The following is an 18,739-nucleotide window of genomic DNA, read 5'->3' as shown; positions in this document are numbered from 1 at the left end:
TCTTGTTCACATTTGTTCTATATTATTCCTTAATTAATATACTTGACTGCTTTATTCTAGCAATAACTTAAGTATCATGCTCTTTAGAATATAAATTGCTAGTAATTTAGAGTTTAGTAGAGGCATATTCATAAACAGAAATTGTTTAATTCCAAAAATAAAACAAAACTAGATACCTCACAGTTTTTCCAAAGTTCCGAATCAGTCTTTCCACTGTTTTGTAGCTCTTGCATTAAAGAGGTGAGGACTTCAACTGTACCTTGAATTACAGATGGTCTGGTCTTCCCTGAGAAAGAGGATACCCCATTTGTACTAAGGTGGGGACTACTTCTGTTGAAACATAAATAATTCACATGGTTTTCTTCATTCTACCAAAGTGTTGAATAATTCAGCAGTTCAAGATTTAGCAGAGCAGTACAAAACTACTGATACTTAATCCTACTTAAGAGCACCTCATTTGCTGAAAATCTGATCACAAGTTTGTCCATGAAAGGAAAACAGCAGCGAAAAGACAGATAGCACTTAATTATATTTTTAAGAACAAAACAGAAAGACCTTCAGAAGGGAGAGAATACTCCAAAGTAGAGCAGAAGATAAAAGTGTATGCTAAACAATAAGGAAAATTCTCAGTGACTCTGATCTAAATTATTCCAGAGGAGTATTTCACTCCACTTTAAGAGCAGTCCTTTATTGTAATAGAGATCCTTTCTCCACTGCCCAGAATTACAGTCACGTCTTGTTAACTGGATCCCCCTAATTTGGCATGATAAGCTCATGCTTATCTTTGCACTGTCTTTGAATAAAAGTACTGCCAAGCAAATTAGTAGCAGATATTCAGGACTTATTTAGCCTATTCAATGTATAAAATAGCACTAATTTTTCCCAGGAGGACTGCTTTTCCAAATCTGAGAGGAGTTTATTTCAGATTTGCTTTATAAAAACACAAGGCATAATTAGGGACATTAAAATTTATTTAAATTCCAACCACTGAAAGGTCATTTTTCTTTTATTTATTGATACTCTGCTTTGTTTTACAAACAATTTGTGAAAAAGAGGACACTAATGAAAATAACAGTAATATAAAGAGTTAGGATCAGAAAAATACTAATAAAAATTCAAGGGAAAGAACATAATATGGTATTCATTAAGGGTTTAATACACAATTACAGTTGTATAATAATCAAGTTTAAATTTGGCCAATTTAACTGCCAGTCACAATAAAAGGGAGACAGTTCAGTGACATAATTTTCATTAGAAAGGCACATTTAAGTTCCTCCAGGCAAATCAAACACTATGTTCTAAAAAGGGTTTCTTCTAGAAGTAGATTTCAAAAGGGCTGCCAAATGATGACACAGGAAACAAAAAGCGTGGCCAACATTCAGGAAGTAGGTACAGATTACAATGGCAAGTGTTTCTGGACCATGTCCCATGCTTTTTTTTTTCCTTCTCCCTTTTTACCCTACTTTATGCTTTCTCATTTTATATATTCTTGTAAGCCGCCTTAAATTTCTCCTGAGGAGGGCAAAGAATAAACAAATCTCTTAAGGAATTTATTTAAAATACACAATTTCTTCAAGATCTATTACTGTGTGCAAGTTTGCTCCTTTACCAGTAAGCGTGCCAGACTGCTGTGTTTCTGCTTTACTGTACTTGCTTTTTATAGGTGATAAATGGCCTCTGCCTCTTTGCTGTTTGTAAGCTAATGCAAATTTTGAAGCTGGGGTGCTGTAGTTCATGGGGTCTCAAAGAACTGGACATGACTTAATGACTGAATAACAACAAAAAGTTTAGAAACCAAATAATCAACTTGTCTGACCATGTAAAAAATGAGAGTAAACAGGCCCTGATTCAAACAAACCAAACATGGGATAATTTAAAAAGAAATGCATAAAATGCATTTTTTGATAGCATCTATTTTGTCAACTCAGCCTGCTTTTTTGCTAACTTCCTAGTATTCAATTTTTTTTCAATCTTGAAATTGCTACTTTCAAGATTGATGAGGTATTCCTGCAACATGAAACATTATTTTTCCTCTTAATTTCAAAATGGAGAAACAATATTTAGGCAATTAAATTTTAAAGATATGCTTGTAATTTACCAAAAATAAAAAAAAAAATGTAAAGAGAACTGCATCTAGCAAAACAAGTTCTTTTTCACAAAGTTCCCCATATGAAAGCGTATCTCCGGGAGAAATGAAGAACAGGGAAGTACTGAAATTATTCTTAAACAACTGTCCTTGAACGGTTCCTGATCTCAGTTTTGGGGTTTTAAAAATGCAAACAGTAAGTATGACACTATTTGCATAAACTGGCAAATTATGCAAATGAAGTTATTTTGATTCGTCATTACATTAAAAAATCTATTCCCATTCTTACCTATTAGTATTTAAGTTCAGTCCAAGAGAATGAGGAGAATTTTTTATATCAGATTCTATAGAAGATGACGCTTTCTGTGAGGGTTTCCCCAAGTCAAAATCTTCCATAGTGTACAGAAATTGTTACACGCTCTCATTTGAAAATTCAGGTTCTTGCACTGTTTGAAGAAACTGAATCTGAGTCATCTTCAGATGCTTCATCGTCTACAGGCATTTTCAGTTGCTGACATTCAGAAGTGAAATATCGGAAGGTCCCAGGAGAGTCTGAAAATGAATGGGGAACAAAATACTATTACAAAAAACTTTGTCAAACCTTTAGAAACCTTGATCCTTTTATACAAATCTACATTAAGGATAGCAACACTTTTCGTAATAGCCAAAATTCAGAAACAACTCAAATGTGCATCAACTGTTGGATAAATAAATGTGGTGTATCCATATGATGTGAAGAGCGGATTCATTAGAAAAGACCCTGATGCTGGGAAAGACTGAAAGCCAAAGGAGAAGGGGGCCGCAGAGGATGAAACGGGTAGACAGCATCACTGACTCAATGGACACGAATCTGAACAAACTCCAAGAGATAAGGGAGGACAGAAAAGCCTGGCATGCCGCAGTCCACCGGGTCACAAACAGTCAGACAAGGCTTAGTGACTGAACAACAACAATCCATATAATATTTCTCAGTCATAGAAAGTAATAAAGTGTGGAATTATGCTACACTGTGGATAAACATTTAAAACATTATGCTAAAGGGAATTCTCCGGCGGTCCAGGGGTTAGGGCTCAGGCCTGTCACTGCCGTGGGCCCAGGTTCAATCCCTGGTGGAGGAACTAAGACCCTGCAAGCAGCGCAAGGTGCAGCCAAAAAAAAATACACACACACACACACACACACACACACACACACACACACACACACAAAATAAAAGAAGCCCAACAAAAGACCAGATTATATGATTCCATTTATACAAAGTATCTGGAGTAGGCAAATCTATAGAGAAAGAAAGGAGATGAATGGTTGCCAGCAGCTGGGAGGAGAGAATGAGAGTGACCAAAATGGGCATAGGGTGTCTTTCTGGGGAGATGAAAAGTTCTAGAATTAGACAGTGGTGATGAATAGCACAATCCTGTGACTATACTAAAAAAAAAATTACTGATTTATACACTTTAAAAGAATAAATTTTATGGTAACTTGTATCTCAATAAAAAATCTACAATAACAGTGATTTACAGAAGTAGCAGTAGGAGTTGAAGGCAGGAGAAGGGGTCAACAGAGGATGAGATGGTTGGATGGCATCACTGACTCGACGGACATAAGTTTGAGCAAGCTCCAGGAGTTGGTGATGGACAGGGAAGCCTGGTGTGCTGCAGTCCACGGAGTCGAAAAGAGTCGTACACGACTGAGTGACTGAACTGAACTAGTATTTTTTCAGGTAACATTTGAAAACTTTAGGTGCTTAATAAGCAAGGTTCCAGACACAATTCTGTGTAATAATTGGAAAACTTACATGCCTTGTTCATTCCTTTAATACATTTTATCAAGCATGCTTGTTGATTTATACCATTAACTGATGAATGGGAACTACTTACTATTTAATTTGGTATTGAAAACAGCCAGTTAAACTGTTAACAATGCTTGTTTCCCCACTGAAGGTGGGGGTGGAAAGAATGCATTTTGCACCGTATACTATATACACAGAGTACTTTAAATTACTTCTGAAAAAATAAACTGTTTGCCAGGTCCACTAAAATTTAACTGAGGCTAGATGTACAGAGGTAACCTGGCTATAACAAATCAATTGCCTCCTTTTTAAGGAATTCATGTACTTAAAAAAAAAAAAAAAAAACAAGCCGAGGAATAACAGGGGGGAAAAAAGAATAAAAGAAAACCCATGCTGCTGACAAGATGGAAGCTTTAGGGGATGCAATGGTGGAAAATAATTCTGGTTCCTCTACGTTCCCACTTTCTACGGCCTGGTTTTACAAAGGACAACGTTGAAAGAAAGCATCAGCTCACAAAGGAACCGTTTCCTTCAGGGACAGGTGTGAAGGCCATGGGTAACCCGACCTAGCTAAATAGATTTCTCCCCAGTGACTCAGCCCATCACCAACGACAAAGGGTACTGACAAACTCAGGGGCCGCACCTTCCATCTGGCAATGAAAATACCTGAATTCAAATCACCTTGCTCTTCCACCAGGAAAACGCAAGCTCTCTGGGGACATGGATCTGCATGCAACCCCATCTATTATTTCCCCCGTTGAGTTAATCCGGACGCAGTAGACCCAGATGCATCTTGAAATGTGATGATGCCTCCCCAGCACAGCGTGAGGGTGGGGAGAGGGATGCGGGGGGATGAGTTTTTTAAAAAAGATATACAATGCAGAATTTTAAGAACCTGATGGAGAATGGATATAAGAACAGAGACGTTTTTGTATCTCCCACAAACAAAATATGACGCTTTGGATGCCCCCAGTTCCAAAAGGGTAAAAGGGAGTTAGGGGGAAAGGGAACGACTGATACGGGGTCTGCTGAGAATATTAAAGTTAACCAGGCGTTCTGCTTTGTTGGGAACCCGAGAAGGGAAAAGAAGGGATGATTTCAGGTTTTGAGGCCAGATTCTGACATTTTCGCGCTGACAGCCAGACCGCCGCTGCTGGTTCTCCCCTAAATCGTAGTCAGCAGGGAGGCCGGAGTTAAAACTGTCGGTGCAACAACTACATTACTGATTCTCAAAGGAAGCCCAGGAACCTGGTCAAAAAAAAAAAAAAAAAAAAAAAAAGGAAGAAAAACGAAATCCCTCAAGCCCCCCGCCCCTGGAGAAGAGGCACTCAGCGATTGGGCCGCGCGGGTGTCACTCAAGGGCACAGAGTCTAGAAAAGGCGTACGGACCGGGAGAAAGCCCCCACACGCCCGCGGGCTCCGGAGGGGTGGTGTCACCTGACTGTTGTCTTCCCCCGCCCTAACCCATCAGCACACTCAGGGGTCCGCTGGCTCGGTGTCCTCGACATCGCGTCCCCTGTCCCCTGCGACTGGCAGCTCCCCGCAGGCCGGCGGCCACTTACCTGGCCGCCGCTCCCACTGCCGATGTCAGGGTCGGGCGCTCGGCCTCTCGCGACCGTTAAACTCGAGGGAGCGTGCGCGCCCCGGCGTCTTGGTCGCGATTGGTTACTTGGAAGGGGGCGGAGACGGCCGTGCAGCGGCGAGCGCTTCGGCTTCCCTTTCCTGTCCCCCAGCTCCCACCAGAGACGAAGGTCAGCCGCCGGGGAAACGAGAGGGGCGGGGCTGCTGTCAAGTCCTCTCCTCTGATTGGCTCTCTGGGAACCTACGGCAGCTACGCGGGAAAGACTACTTAGCTTTCCGCATGCGCAATAGGTAAGACGGGTGGGGCTCTCAGGCCTGAGGGCAGCTGCGGCGGGAGAGCCGCGCGTGCGCAGACCGGGAAGCGAGTTAGCGATCCGCTCCTGAGGTGATTTCGGTTCCTCCAGAACACTGGGGGCGGAAGGCTATTCCTGAGGTCAGGTAAGCGTCTGTGGAGAAGCTCGGCATCCACACGGTTGCCCACGATCATCAGGGGCTCTGGAGAGAGGACTGGGAGCTGGAATCCCTGAATTTCCCTGTTTTGCGACCGAGTCGCGCCGCCCATTGACCTGGAGGCCCCACTGGCGGTGAGATGAAGCCGGCCCCGACACCTGAACTAAATTGTCCCTGGATCTGATTTACCTTAGGCTGGTGGGGGGTCAGCACTGGGCTCTTCACGGACTTGGGGGGCGGGCGAGGACGAGAGCTCACCGCTATGGGGGAAACAATTCCACCGAAGCCGGAGGGCAAATGGATCGATGCTCGTTTACTTGTTCGGCAGAGCCTTGGGTAGCTATGATCATGCAGCTGGGCCTGTTTTAGGCATTGTGAGGGTTTTGCTCCTTCCAAGCCTTTCGAAGGACCACAGAGAACCCACGTCCCTTCCCGTGGGCCCCCCGGCCCATCTCATACGCACTGTTTAGTCTGCGTTTTTCAGACGAAAGTACTTTAAAGTACTTCCAGCTCTTAGATTTACCTCTAAGTGTCCTGAACCCCCAGTAAAGGCTCATCGCTAGCCCTGTCCTTACGTGTGCCTGGGAAGCCAGGATGCAGGAGTAGAAGGATGCAGGATGCAGAAGCCAGGAGCAGATGTTATTTGCCTTTGGAATAATAAATCTGCCAAGAGGCGTTTCATCTGATCAGAGCCTTGTAGAAACACCTAACAATTTTGTCTCAACAGTAAAAATTCATTCTCTCCAAAATCTTATCAGTGTATGGAAGATCTCAAACGTAAATAAATCAAATCCTCCTCCCAATTGTGTTAATCCACCAATCAGCACTGTGTTTAATACTTATACTAAATCAAATTACTTTTAAGCACACGGCTCTATTTTCAATGTCTGTTTCAAGTCCATCAAAAAAACAAAACAAAAAGCAGTTTTACCACTAATTTCAGTTGGTTAAAAATCTATAATTGAGATACTGTAGAATCTTGCACTAACACAAGAAAGGGAGAGTGGATTCCTGGGACAGCTCCAGGCAAAGGAAGGTGTGTTTCCTTCAAGAAAAATGTTAACCCCCAACATCGAGTACTGGATATTAGTTCCTAATCATGCACTAGGCAGGAGAGCATGGCTTTTTGATACAGAATCAGATGGATTTTGTTTAGTTTCAGTGCGTTTGTTTTTGGCAGTGTGACAGTGTGATTTTAGGTAAGTTTCAAAGAACCTATTAATCTGTTATTAATTAATAAGCCAACATGTTCAGGAGCTAGTATTCTGATTAACCAAGTTATCTTGTTAACCAACTGATATGAAAGATTTTGGTAAAGGTACTCACACCTTATTTCTTAATTTAACCTCTTTGAAGGAGTCTAAATTTTTACAAATTCAGAGTGGAAATTGCTTTTGACTAATTGGACTAAAAAGAAGCTTTATAAAAATAACTAGGGAAGAGAAGGCTTTAGAAACACAAGTATGTGCCGTGTGTGCTGTGCTTAGTGACTCAGTTGTGTCCAACTCTTTTCTATCCCGTAGACTGTAGCCCGCCAGGCTCCTCTGTCCGTGGGGATTCTCCAGGTAAGAATCCTGGAGTGGGTTGCCATGCCCTCCCCCAGGGGATCTTCCCAACCCAAGGATAGAACCCAGGTTTCCTGCATTGCAGGCGGATTCTTTACCATCTGAGACACCAGGGAAGCCCAGTAACTATTCATCTAATTTAACCTCCCTCTCCTCATATTGGAGAGTTTGCATTACTTGTGTGCAAGCTTACACTAATATTTTATGGCTTTATAAGAGTGTGATTACCATATGACTTTATTATAACATCATATTGCTCAAGTGGGACTTCCCAGGAGGCTCAGTGGTAATGAATCCACCTGCCAATGCAGGAGCCACAGGAAATGTGGGTTCAATCCTTGGGTTGGGAAGATCTCCTGGAAGAGGAAATGGCAACCCACTCCAGTATTCTTGCTGGGATAATCCCATGGACAGAGAAGCCTGGCAGGCTACAGTCCATGGGGTCACAAAGAGTCAGACACAACGGAGCGACTGAACATGCATTGCTGAAGTATTCCTCTTTTGCCATGAAGGCTTCAAATGACAGTTTTGAGTGGAGCTCCTTAATTGGGATAAGATTAGGCTATTCAGTAATACTGGCTGTTAACGGCTTGAGGCATTTAATGTCTATTAACCAAGGTGTTACTTGGTGTCAGTAATTCTTATATCCAAACAGCTTGTCATTGATGGGGGTTGGGGGAGGGCTGTCCCCCACAGGAAAAACGAGGAACTCTAAAACTAAAACCACTGAACATGAAAATGAATGATCAGGTGTACATTTAAATATGGTGTATTTAATATCAGGTGTACATTTTTTTTTACCTTTCCTACCCCTCATAATTTTTCTTACTATATCAGATAATTCCTAAAGATCTGTATGTTTAAAGCAGGACTTGCTTTGATGAAGGTAGTTTTTATCTTTCACTTTGAAACCAGCTGGGAAGTCAAGCTATATTCTCTGCATCATAATTACCTCTCTGGCACTTGATTTCATAGACCACAATTATGACCTCACCAAACAGCGAGTCTTTGGTGATCGCATGGTCCCCAAGTATTTCTTAAATTGGACCATACCAAGTAAAATAGTTTGCAGGTCATGTTCTAGATATCTTTTCTCTGAGCTTTTAAAACATAAGTCCATGAAATAATCCGTTTGCAGACTGGGCTTGTGTTTTGTCAGCCAGAGGTTGCTGAGCTTTGTGTGCTTTGGAGCACCACTAGGTGCTTTAAATCTATGGCAACCTGTGCAATTTTTTTTCTCTTCCTAGGTGGTATAACCTCCATTTTACAGATTTGGAAACATGGCCAGAGCTGCACGGTGAGTAAATCATGGCATTGAGACACTGGCTCAGGTCATACTGACTACAGAGCAGTAGTCAGTAGTAGGGACAAATAATGGAGAGAAAGTGTCAAGAGAAAATTGAAAATGAGCTAATACTCTTTAAGGAGCTTGGGGAAGAACAAATCTGGAGATGTTATGAAAGGTTAAGAAACAAGGGTTGGGAAGGAGAAATTTAGTTTAAGAAAATGGAATGTTCTTCCAAAATAAGTCTTCCTGAAATATTCCACATAGTATGCATCTCATCTTTTATTTATATGACATACAATAATGTATTTGAATGTGGTTTGAAAACAGACATCCTAAACAAATACAAGGCATCATTAATAGAATCTTTGCAACTTTTAGAGAAAAATGTGGAGTGTAATCATTGCTGCTTTTTTATGTGTCTGTCTTATTTTAATAGCATAGTTGATAAATAACAGAGTTCCTGTTAGGTGCCATAAATAGAAGAAAATCACAGTGATGCACCCAAATAGGAAAGGTGTAATTGTGGATTCAACGTTTTCTGTTTGAAAAAAACTGAACGAGCTGTTGGTATTGTATGAATTGAAAGCTTTTCTCTTTATCTACTTTATTAGTTGTCTCTTGAACTGGGCAGCAGTAAGCCTATTGAATTTAAACCATACTCAGGAGTGGTCTCCTTATCTCTTGTCCTCTGTCGTCAGCTCTGTCCTTTTGACAGCTCTGTTGTCCTTTCCTGCTCAGTCCATTGTGCTTTTTTTTTTTTTTTTGAGAAATAGTTCTCTGGAAACACTTACTGTGGCTGGACGGTGCTTTCTCTTCAGTGAAGAACCCCCAGCCTAGGAAGTGACAGGGTCTGTGTCAAGCCTGAGCCACAGTTCCCTGGGGTTCTGTCCGGGGATGTGTTCCAGCCCTCATGAGGATATGGGTTTCCCAGGTAACTCAAACTGTAAAGAATCTGCCTGTGATGCTGGAGACCTGGGTTCGATCCCTGGATGGGGAAGATCCCCTGGAGAAGGGCATGGCAACCCACTCCAATATTCTTGCCTGGAGAATCCCATGGACAGAGGAGCCTGGCGGGCTCCAATCGATTGGGTTGCAAAGAGTTGGACGTGACTGAGCGACTTTCACTTCACTTCTTCATGAGGATTTCAGGTAACCAGAACAGAAGCTTGAGCTGGATGTGAAAGGGAAAGAAAGGGTGCTTTCTCTTTACTCCCATTTGGCAGGGAACACCAAAACACACTTTTGGGGTTTTTTCAAATGTATTTACTTATGGATTGGCAGTGTCAGGTCTTATCTTAGTTTCAGCACACAGGATCTTCCTTGAGTCATACAGAATCTTTTTCTGCATCACACAGACCCTCTAGTTAGTTGTGGTGCAGGCTTAGTTGCTTCATGGCAGGTGGGATCTTAATTCCCAGACCAGGGATCAAGCCCACGTCTCCTGCATTGCAAGGTGGATTCTTAACCACGACCACCAGGGAAGTCCCCCAAACACACTTTCAAACTATAGATTATTATTAAGCATTTCTCAGAAAATCCTCTCACTTAGCTTCTGGTGCCATCAGCTGGCCATTTTGTCTTTTTAAAAGCTCAATGAATTTGGTCCTTCACCCTTGATGAGATCAGTGTTTTTGAGATCTAGTTTATCTCCTTCAGGAAGGGGAAACAAGACCATGACTAAGCAGGTAAACAGCCCTGCTGCATTCTGGCCTCAACTTCTGAAATATTACCAACATAAGAGACAAGCTCTGAAAAGCAGCTGGAAGAGCTTGCTAATTCCTGTGTCCTTTGCTTCTCAAACTTGAACGTGCTGCTGAATCACTTGAGGATCTTATGAAAACGCGGGTTCTCGTGTAGAAGGCCTGGGGTAGGACCTGAGATTCTTCAGACCCAACAAGCTCTCAGTGGCGCTGCTGCTCCATGGACCACACTGATTGCAAGACTCCAGAACTCCCTTAGCCACTACAGTAGCCGCAAGCACTCATGGCTAGTCCAGACCAACATGTGCTATGAGCGTGGCCACACCTCAGATTGTGCAGACCTCATATAAAAAGGAAATCTCAATAATTTTTATAGTGATCACATGTTGACCTAAGTATATTTGGGATGTATTGGATTAAGTAAAGTATATTGAAATTTACTTCATCAGTTGCTGTTTACTCTTTTTAGTGTGGCTTAGAAAATTTAGAATTTCACACGTGGCTTGTGCTGTATTTCTATTAGACATTGCTGTTCTAGAACATTAATGGAATAGAAGCAACGTTTTTGGTGTTCTTTTTTTCAGATGACCCAGTTTCTCAATCCCCTCGTGACCATTTCACCTGCTCTTTTTGCTCAACTCGACATTTATTTCATTCTTTTCTCCAAATGTCTTTCCTCTCTTGCCTGTTCCTTCCCTTTCCACCTTCTCCACCTCCATCATTGTCAACACGATCCTAAGACTCTTAGCCAGCAGTCATATAATCCTAAGAGCCAGGACTGCAGGCAGCAGCCACCTTACCTGATAGCTGGTTAGAAAGGCAGGGTCTCAAGCCCCACCCCTGGTGGGGGACTTCCCTGGTGGCTCAGAGGGTAAAAGCATCTGCTTACAATGCAGGAGACCCAGGTTCGATCCCTGTGTTGGGAAGATCCCCTGGAGAAGGAAATGGCAACCCACTCCAGCACTCTTGCCTGGAAAATCCCATGGACAGAGGAGGCTGGTAGGCTACAGTCCATGGGGTCGCGAAGAGTCAGACATGACTGAGTGACTTCACTAGTCACTAGTCAAGCCCCACCCCAGACCTAATGAGCTGCATCCTATTTAACAGGATCCCTAAGGGATTTGTCTGTGCATGAAAGTTAGAGCCATGAAAGAGTGAACTATCACCTTTCCTATTGTTGTCGTTTAGTCACTCAGCCGTGTCCGACTCTTTGTGACCCCATGGACTGTAGCCCTCCAGGCTCCTCTGTCCATGAGATTCTCCATGGCAAGAATACTGGAGTCAGTTGCCATTTTCTCCAGGGGATCTTCCTGACCCAGGGATTGAACCTGCATCTCCTGCTTGGCAGGCCGATACTTTACCACTGAGCCACCTGAGAAGCCCCATCTTTGCTAAAGCACCCCATTTCAGTGAATCTCCACACCTGTTCCTTTGCTTAGTTTGGATGATTCCCGCAAGGTTGATACACTAAGAAGTTGTGTCTAAGAGAAACTAGTACTCTACCTTTCTAAAACATCATCAGTGAATGGTAGGCAAATGGCATCCAGAAGGTGGGTCCAGAGCTAATCCTGAGCTTTCCAGATTCAAATACCTTCTCTGTGTCTAAGACGCACAGGCAGTAGCCTCCCCTTACCACTCTCCAGAGCTTTCGAGCCATTGGTGAAACAAGCCTCACCTCACTGCCCCTTGTTTAAAGTCTGTGTGTGCTCCAATCACAGGCCACATTCCAGAGCAGAGCATGCCACCCCTGAGCTGGGTGTCTGTCTTGGTTTGGGCTGATTGCGTAAGCCAGAGGAGGGACCCTGCCGGCTCCTATCAGGAACAAAGGCACCTTCTAGGATGCAGCTTCGAAGTCCTGATAACCAGCCTTCCAGGTGACGGGGGCACAGTGAAGTCTGAGAACCACTGCTCTCTGGCGTCTCGTCCATGCTAGGCTCTGGCACATACCTTACTTACAGACATCTCCATTTCCGTTTTATGCTGCAGTCTCAGACTCATTGAGGCATATAGTAGATGCTGAAAATATTCATGGAGCAAATTAATGTTCCCTGTTGTAAAGGCATCTGCCCTCTTATCTCCAGCTTCACCAAGTGAGAGAGCATGGCTTTAACCTAAATTGCAGTCAGCTGTCTAGCGCAGAAGCCGCCCTCCAGGGAAAAGCAGAGCAGAGGGGAGTCAGGGTGGAGACCCCACCCAGGCCTGAGGCTCACTCCAACAGGAAGGAATCGGGGCTTGCTGTTTCGACTGCCGGTTTCCCTGTACTCACACTGCTTGTTACTTTTTTTTTTTTCTTTTTTTTTTGTCAGGATGAGCTCTAATTTGAGCTGCTTTTATTGTTCCCCAAAGACTTTGGGTTGCTCTGTGGGTATCACAAAAACTGAAATCCAATCTGTATTCTTCTCCGAGCTTCAGGGAAGTGGAGCCACGGGTGTGTTTGTCATTTTTAGCCATTTTTGGAGTCCAGCCAGAGCTCCAGGAGATACTCAAAGTATTTGGAATCATCCGATTGGCCGTTGGAATTAGCTGTTGGACAAAGCAGCCAGTAACTGAACACTGGGGACCTTCGTGAACTCCAGTCGGGTGGGAGACCTTCCTGTGTATGTCAGCTCTAAACTAGGACAGAAAGGTAGACTTGAAGCACATCGACCTGGCGACAAAGCAGCTGATAAAAGTGCTCTCCTCCTCTCTACCCTTTGGGAGTTTCGCCCTATCTCAGACCTCTTTCCTTTTCTTTGTGGCCACACTGTATTCTACCTCCATCCTGCCTGGTCAGATTGCCTAACGGAAGGGCAGCCCCAGGAGAGGCACTGGGCTCCTGTTCCATGAACCTAATCCAGGGACCAGACACTAATACACAAAGGAATTCTGTTCTGTAGACTGAAAGCAGAAACAAGGGGAAGGAAATTGTGGACATCGACTTGGTCTCACTCAGTCATTTACAGGGGAGCGGATTCTTTGTTGTAGAGATGGCAAAGAAAGGCTTTATCATTCATCTTTTCCTGAGGATGCTTCTGACATTTCACACAATAAACAGAACCCATTTTTAAAGCACCACTTTCACTGGCATACTCTTGTTTCAGAATACCTTCCCTGGTAGCCCCGGAGCATCTTATGAACCAACACCGCCTTAATTATCACCCACTGGGACTGACGGAACATTGTACTTTTCACAAAGAAGATATGAGTTTAGACAGAGGTTCCCAACCTCCCAGGGGTTTCCCTGGTGGCTCAGCGGTAAAGAATCCGCCTGCATTGCAGGAGCCGCAGGAGATACGGGTTGGATCCCTGGGTTGGGAAGATCCCCTGGAGGAGGGCATGGCAACTCACTCCAGTATCCTTGATTGGAGAATCACAAGGACAGAGGAGCCTGGCCCACCACGGCCTTTAGGGTTGCAAAGAGTCGAACATGACAAGTGACTGAGCACGCCCACACGCCCCAACCTCCGGAATCTAAGGCCTGATGATCTGAGGTGGAGCTGATGTAATAATAATAGAAATCAAGTGCACAATAAATATGAATCATCCTGAAACCATTCCCCACCCCTGTGGTCTATAGATAATTGTCTTCCACGAAGACAACTGTCTGCCAAAAAAGCCTGTGGCCCATTGGTTTGCACCATAGTGTCAGTTACAAGATTGAAAACTAGCACTGGCCTAAAGACTGAAAAGTATATTTCATTGTATTTATTTTCCATAGAGATGAAGAATACTGTATTCATTCTGGAAACAACCCATGTCATCTGTACTGATAACTAAGATAGGCACTTAGATTTCAGAAAATGCACATATTTGCAAGGAAGCCATGCCCACTAGCATGTTTCTGCCATAAGGTCACCTAGAGATCATGTGGGGCCCAGTGGACGTCAGCCATCAGAACTTCTGGTGGGTGAAAGGCAAATGAGCCAAGAGAAACCCAGTGAAAAATAACTTGGTAGACCTTAAGTACTTTTGGCTGAAGAAGTTGGTTTAGGTAAACTCCAGTTCCTACCTGTGCTAGAGACCAGTTGCCATGAGCTAGAATGTACAAGGTTTCAAGTGGTGAAAGAAGCTGTCTAGAGCCTCACAAGAAGCAGTTGTTAGAAGAAGACATAAAGCAACTCTACATCTCTTTTCAGTGTCTACCGAATCCTCAATCAAGAACTATTTAAGTGAGGGGCACATTCGTACTTCCCCAAATCCACCAGGGTGATTTTGCTAAAAACCAGTCTCATACCTTCAGGAGTATCAACGAAGCCCTTTCCAGAATACTACTCTTTTCTCTGAGTTCACTCAAAACCTGTGTGGGTTGCATGGAGAGGGCTTGCATGCGTGCCAAGTTGCTTCAGTCATGTCGGCCTCTGCAACCCTATGGACCGTAGCCCTCCAGGCTCCTCTGTCCATGGGATTCTCCAGGCAAGAATACTGGAGTGCGTTGTCATGCCCTCCTCCAGGGGCTCATCCCTACCCAGGGATCAAACCTGTGGCTCCTGCCTTGCAATCAGATTCTTTACTGCTGAGCCACCGGGGCAGCCCCAGTGAAGAGGGCTTATTCTCCTGCATTTTTCAGTTGAGAAAACGGGCCAAGGTTGTGACACACACCCCTACCCTGTTCACATGGAGAGTACGTAGGCCTCTGAAAATTGACAATGCTTTTCAGATCTTCTGCCTTCCCTCGAAAAACACCGGAGGCCTGTGGGACTCACCACATCGTCATGGCTGTTATTCTCTATTCATTTGTCAACTAAGACACTTCAGCTATATGCTAGTCTTGAGTAGTTATTGAAACCTCCCATTCAGCAGCTCTCACATTCTTCTAGAACACCTTCTCTGACTGGGAGAAATTCTGTGAGCTCCGTGAAGACTGCATCTTGCTCTCTGACCTCATGTCCCTCCCTCTCCCTTGCCTTTTACTTTGAACCTAACAGGCACCTTAATAAAAAATCAGTGGATTTGGTAGCACTAAGGATGAGTGCTGGTTGGATTCTGTGATTGGCAGTGCTTCTGAGGGAACAGATGTTCCTATTCAAATCCATGAAACTGGAAACATTAAAAAACAACAATCAGGACATTGATTGATAGTGATATTTACTGCGTCAGACTGTTTAAACTCAGCTCTAAAACAGACTACCACATACTGTCGTCTTTTCATTTTGACTTCAGAGATTCTCACACACTTAAATCATGTCACTTGACTCAGATTCTAAGTCTTGCTTGGTGTCCTATGGAGTATTTCCTCATCAAATTACAGCCCCGTGCTTTTGAATTTCACACTCGCAGCCTCCTTCCTGAGAAAACGGCACCTCTGGGTGCTTTGAAGATATTTTTGGTCCTTTTACAAGAAAATATTTACCAGCTGGCAGGGCATGTACTGCTGTGCTGAGAACACTATAGACAATGCAGGGCCGGGGAGAGGTGTGTGTGTACGGCCGCGTGTCCTGTCTGCACGGATTTCCTAAATCCCCTGCCTGCCAGATGGGTGGTGATCCTTTGAACTGCTGCATAAGAGGTGATCTTAGAACCTGAAGAAGTTCATCTAATCTTGAGAGCAGACAAGGCTGAAGGCTCTCCTCTCTGTCTGATTCAGGTCCTGAGAGCCCCTCGCCATGAGTACCTCGGGTCTGTTCCGTTTTCCCGCCCCACTGACCAGAGTGTGCCCGGTACCCTGGGGACTCCGGCTCTGCGAGAAGCTGCCGCTCCTGTCCCCAGGAACGGTGGCCACTCCAGTGCAGGCGGCCGGCAAGAAGGACCGCCCCACGCTGCTCTCCCTGGACGAGCATGAGCTTGAAGAGCAGTTCGTGAAAGGCCACGGTCCAGGGGGCCAGGCAACCAACAAAACAAGCAACTGCGTGGTGCTGAGACACGTGCCCTCGGGCATCGTCGTCAAGGTAGAGGAAGGTGGTCTCGGGGGCCCCTGACTTCTCCTGAGTGACAGCTGTGGCCCCCAGCCGTAGGGGGACTGTGGGTCTCGGGCCTGGCCCCGGGAGCCCCCTCCCAGGATCCTGTGCAGCTGTACTCTTACTGCTGCCGTCCTTGAACTTGGCAGGCCCCACAGTTCTTGTCGAGCCACTGGGCTGCAGAGGGCTCTGTCTGTGGCCCTGACATGGGCTCCGGGCCCCCGAGCAGCCCGCGGGCCCAGGCTGTCTGCCAGCAGGCTCAGCCCTTAGCCACCTGGCTGATGACTCAGATGGCTGCACCCTCCATGTCTCTCTGTCCCCCCTTTGGTAAATGTCAGCGACACCTGCCCTTCTGGAGAAGGACTGAATGAGGTAACGAGGCAAACTGGCGTCAACCCTCAGCAGAATGGGCCGACAGAGCCTCCTGAATATAAAAATCCAACCACTGATCTGAACATCGCCAGCTGTCAACACATGCTGCACTCTAAGAAAGGGTGTACTGCTTTCTCCTGTTTCCTGGTTTGGTAGTGGGCTCACTGGCTCTGGAACTGCTGGTCGGTCCCGTAGCCCCAGGGCCCTGAAGGCAGCACAAGCCTCGAGGCGCAGTGGAGAGAGGATTGGCGGGTTTTCCTACACCAGTGGTACCATTAGCAAGTACTTACATATCATGTGAGCATGTTGCCAGCCGGCCCTGTTCTGAGAGCTTCACATTCGTGTTAACTCTTAATCTTCATAAGCCCACGCTCATAAGGTGGAGCCTGAGGCCCAGAGAGGTTCCTCCAGCTGCCAGAGTCAACTCGGACCAAACCCAGAGTCTGGTCCTGACAGCTGTTCTTTGCTGCCATATTTCTGAGCATATTAGTTAAAATCTCAATCATTTTTCGTTTCCTCCTCAAAAAAACTGTTATTCATGAGCCACAAATAAAACTCTGAAACCTGACATAGTTAAATTTGTTTAACCTGTTTCATATAGCTTACTCCAAAGTTGTTCAAAATGTTATCTTTTCACCCTAACAGAATTTATCAAATAAATTAGCTTTGCAAGGCACTCGCCAGTTATAAGAGATGTTACATAATGAACATCATGGTTGACTAATAGCACATGCGTGCATGCTAAGTCACTACAGTGGTGTCCAGCTCTTTGCGACCCTATGGACTGTAGCCCACCAGGCTCCTCTGTCCATGGGATTCTCAAGCCAAGAATACTGGAGTGGGTTACCATTCCTTTCTCCAGGGGATCTTCCCAACTCAGGCATTGAACCCACGTCTTTTACGTCTCCTACATTAGCAGACAGGTTCTTTACCACTAATGGCAAAAGAGGCTGTTTTCCTCCTTCAGACAGAAGTTTATAAATGGGACAAACAAGAGGGCTTGCTTCGACATACTGGTTGACATTTCCAGAATTATCTGGGGACTTTCTTTGAAGGCTATTGTTACTTCTAAACAAAACAACACTCCAAATATTGGCATAGTCACAGTGAAAGCCATGTAACAGCTGGGGTGTGGGACTGGGCACGGGCTGGGCAGAGGAACGAAGGGGCTTGGCTTTTGTCCTGCTGCTGACCCGCTGGGACTCCTGACAAGTGGCTTTGCCCCTGCGGGCCCGACCCCTCTGTAAAGGGATGAGGTTGTCTAATGATTCCCAAGGTCCTGCCCAGGACACACCAGTTTCACATTATGAAATATCATCTCTTACAGTGCCACCAGACCAGATCTGTTGACCAAAACAGAAAGCTAGCTCGGAGAATCCTGCAAGAGAAAGTGGACGTCTTCTACAATGGCGAAAACAGTCTCGTTTGCAGAGAAAAACGCGAGGCAGAGAAGAGAAAGCAAGAAAGAAAAAAAAGAGCAAAGGAAACCCTCGAGAAAAAGAAACTCTTGAAAGAACAATGGGAATCCAGTAAAAGTGTGCCCGGAGAGGACTGCAGGTTCTGACTGAAAGAACCGACTGGCCTCCAGGGTGGCGGCTTTCAGAGGAGAGCGTGTGTGCCGGGCCCCAGAGACAGCCAAGTCTGTAAGCGGCAGACAGACTGTCACAAATAGAGATGCAGACTCTGAGAATAAAACTATAAAGAAACACAAGGAAGTCATTACTGGAGAAGGAACAGGGGCGCTTTTGTGGGGGAGGAAAGAAAGGTTATGGTGACGGGAGGCTTGGAGGGCCTCCCGGGCAGCTGCAGAGTCCTTTTTCTTGACCATGGCATTAAGTAGAAGCATATCCCCTTTTAAGCTATACATTTGTGTGACTGTATCATATTTTATCATCAAAAGTGAGAAGTGAAAGTATTTTTGAAAGAAAAAAAAAACTAACAGACTTTTTATGGGAAAATGGTAGAATTGAGTCAAACAATAGCATTTTTAGTGCCTCCTTGTCATCCACTGGGACTGATCATTGACACATGGATG

General features: G+C 44.8%; 2 protein-coding genes and 1 long non-coding RNA gene across 10 annotated transcripts in view; 1 reads left to right on the top strand and 2 right to left on the bottom strand.

Moving 5' to 3' along the window:
- The window catches only part of MPHOSPH9 (M-phase phosphoprotein 9), a 52,321-nt gene extending 46,746 nt beyond the window's left edge, over positions 1–5,575 (bottom strand). For 3 of the 5 annotated variants that reach the window (XM_055550440.1, XM_055550442.1, XM_055550444.1), the window contains exons 1-3: positions 5,438–5,575; positions 2,376–2,638; positions 177–330 (exon numbers count right to left, since the gene is read on the bottom strand). In XM_055550440.1, the coding sequence (XP_055406415.1) occupies positions 177–330; positions 2,376–2,482 (261 nt within the window). In that variant the 5' untranslated portion in view covers positions 2,483–2,638; positions 5,438–5,575. The remainder of the gene's footprint in view (positions 1–176; positions 331–2,375; positions 2,639–5,437) is intronic. The other 2 variants (XM_055550441.1, XM_055550443.1) reach the window with 2 other exon arrangements.
- On the bottom strand, positions 995–2,369 carry LOC129630109 (uncharacterized). The gene is made up of 2 exons (XR_008703539.1): positions 1,610–2,369; positions 995–1,512 (listed from the first exon to the last, which is right to left on the bottom strand). It is a non-coding gene; the product is annotated as an uncharacterized LOC129630109 (long non-coding RNA).
- Positions 5,576–5,608: 33 nt separating the features above from the next.
- On the top strand, positions 5,609–18,415 carry MTRFR (mitochondrial translation release factor in rescue). 4 transcript variants are annotated; one of them, XM_055550447.1, is made up of 5 exons: positions 5,760–5,894; positions 7,430–7,471; positions 8,719–8,768; positions 16,023–16,323; positions 18,032–18,415. In XM_055550447.1, the coding sequence occupies exons 4-5, from the start codon at positions 16,042–16,044 to the stop codon at positions 18,266–18,268; spliced, it is 519 nt and encodes a 172-aa protein (XP_055406422.1). In that variant the 5' UTR covers positions 5,760–5,894; positions 7,430–7,471; positions 8,719–8,768; positions 16,023–16,041; the 3' UTR covers positions 18,269–18,415. The 4 variants fall into 4 exon arrangements, with proteins under 4 accessions (XP_055406423.1, XP_055406420.1, XP_055406422.1 ...); XM_055550448.1 differs by lacking the exons at positions 5,760–5,894; positions 7,430–7,471 and adding an exon at positions 5,609–5,747; XM_055550445.1 differs by lacking the exon at positions 7,430–7,471 and having other exon boundaries at positions 5,756–5,894.
- Positions 18,416–18,739: the final 324 nt, after the last annotated feature.

This window comes from Bubalus kerabau, chromosome 16 (genome assembly GCF_029407905.1).
Source record: "Bubalus kerabau isolate K-KA32 ecotype Philippines breed swamp buffalo chromosome 16, PCC_UOA_SB_1v2, whole genome shotgun sequence".
Classification (NCBI taxonomy): Eukaryota; Metazoa; Chordata; class Mammalia; order Artiodactyla; family Bovidae; genus Bubalus; species Bubalus kerabau.
The sequence above is the reverse complement of the archived record's forward strand: the minus strand, read 5'-3'. Positions and strand labels throughout refer to the sequence as shown.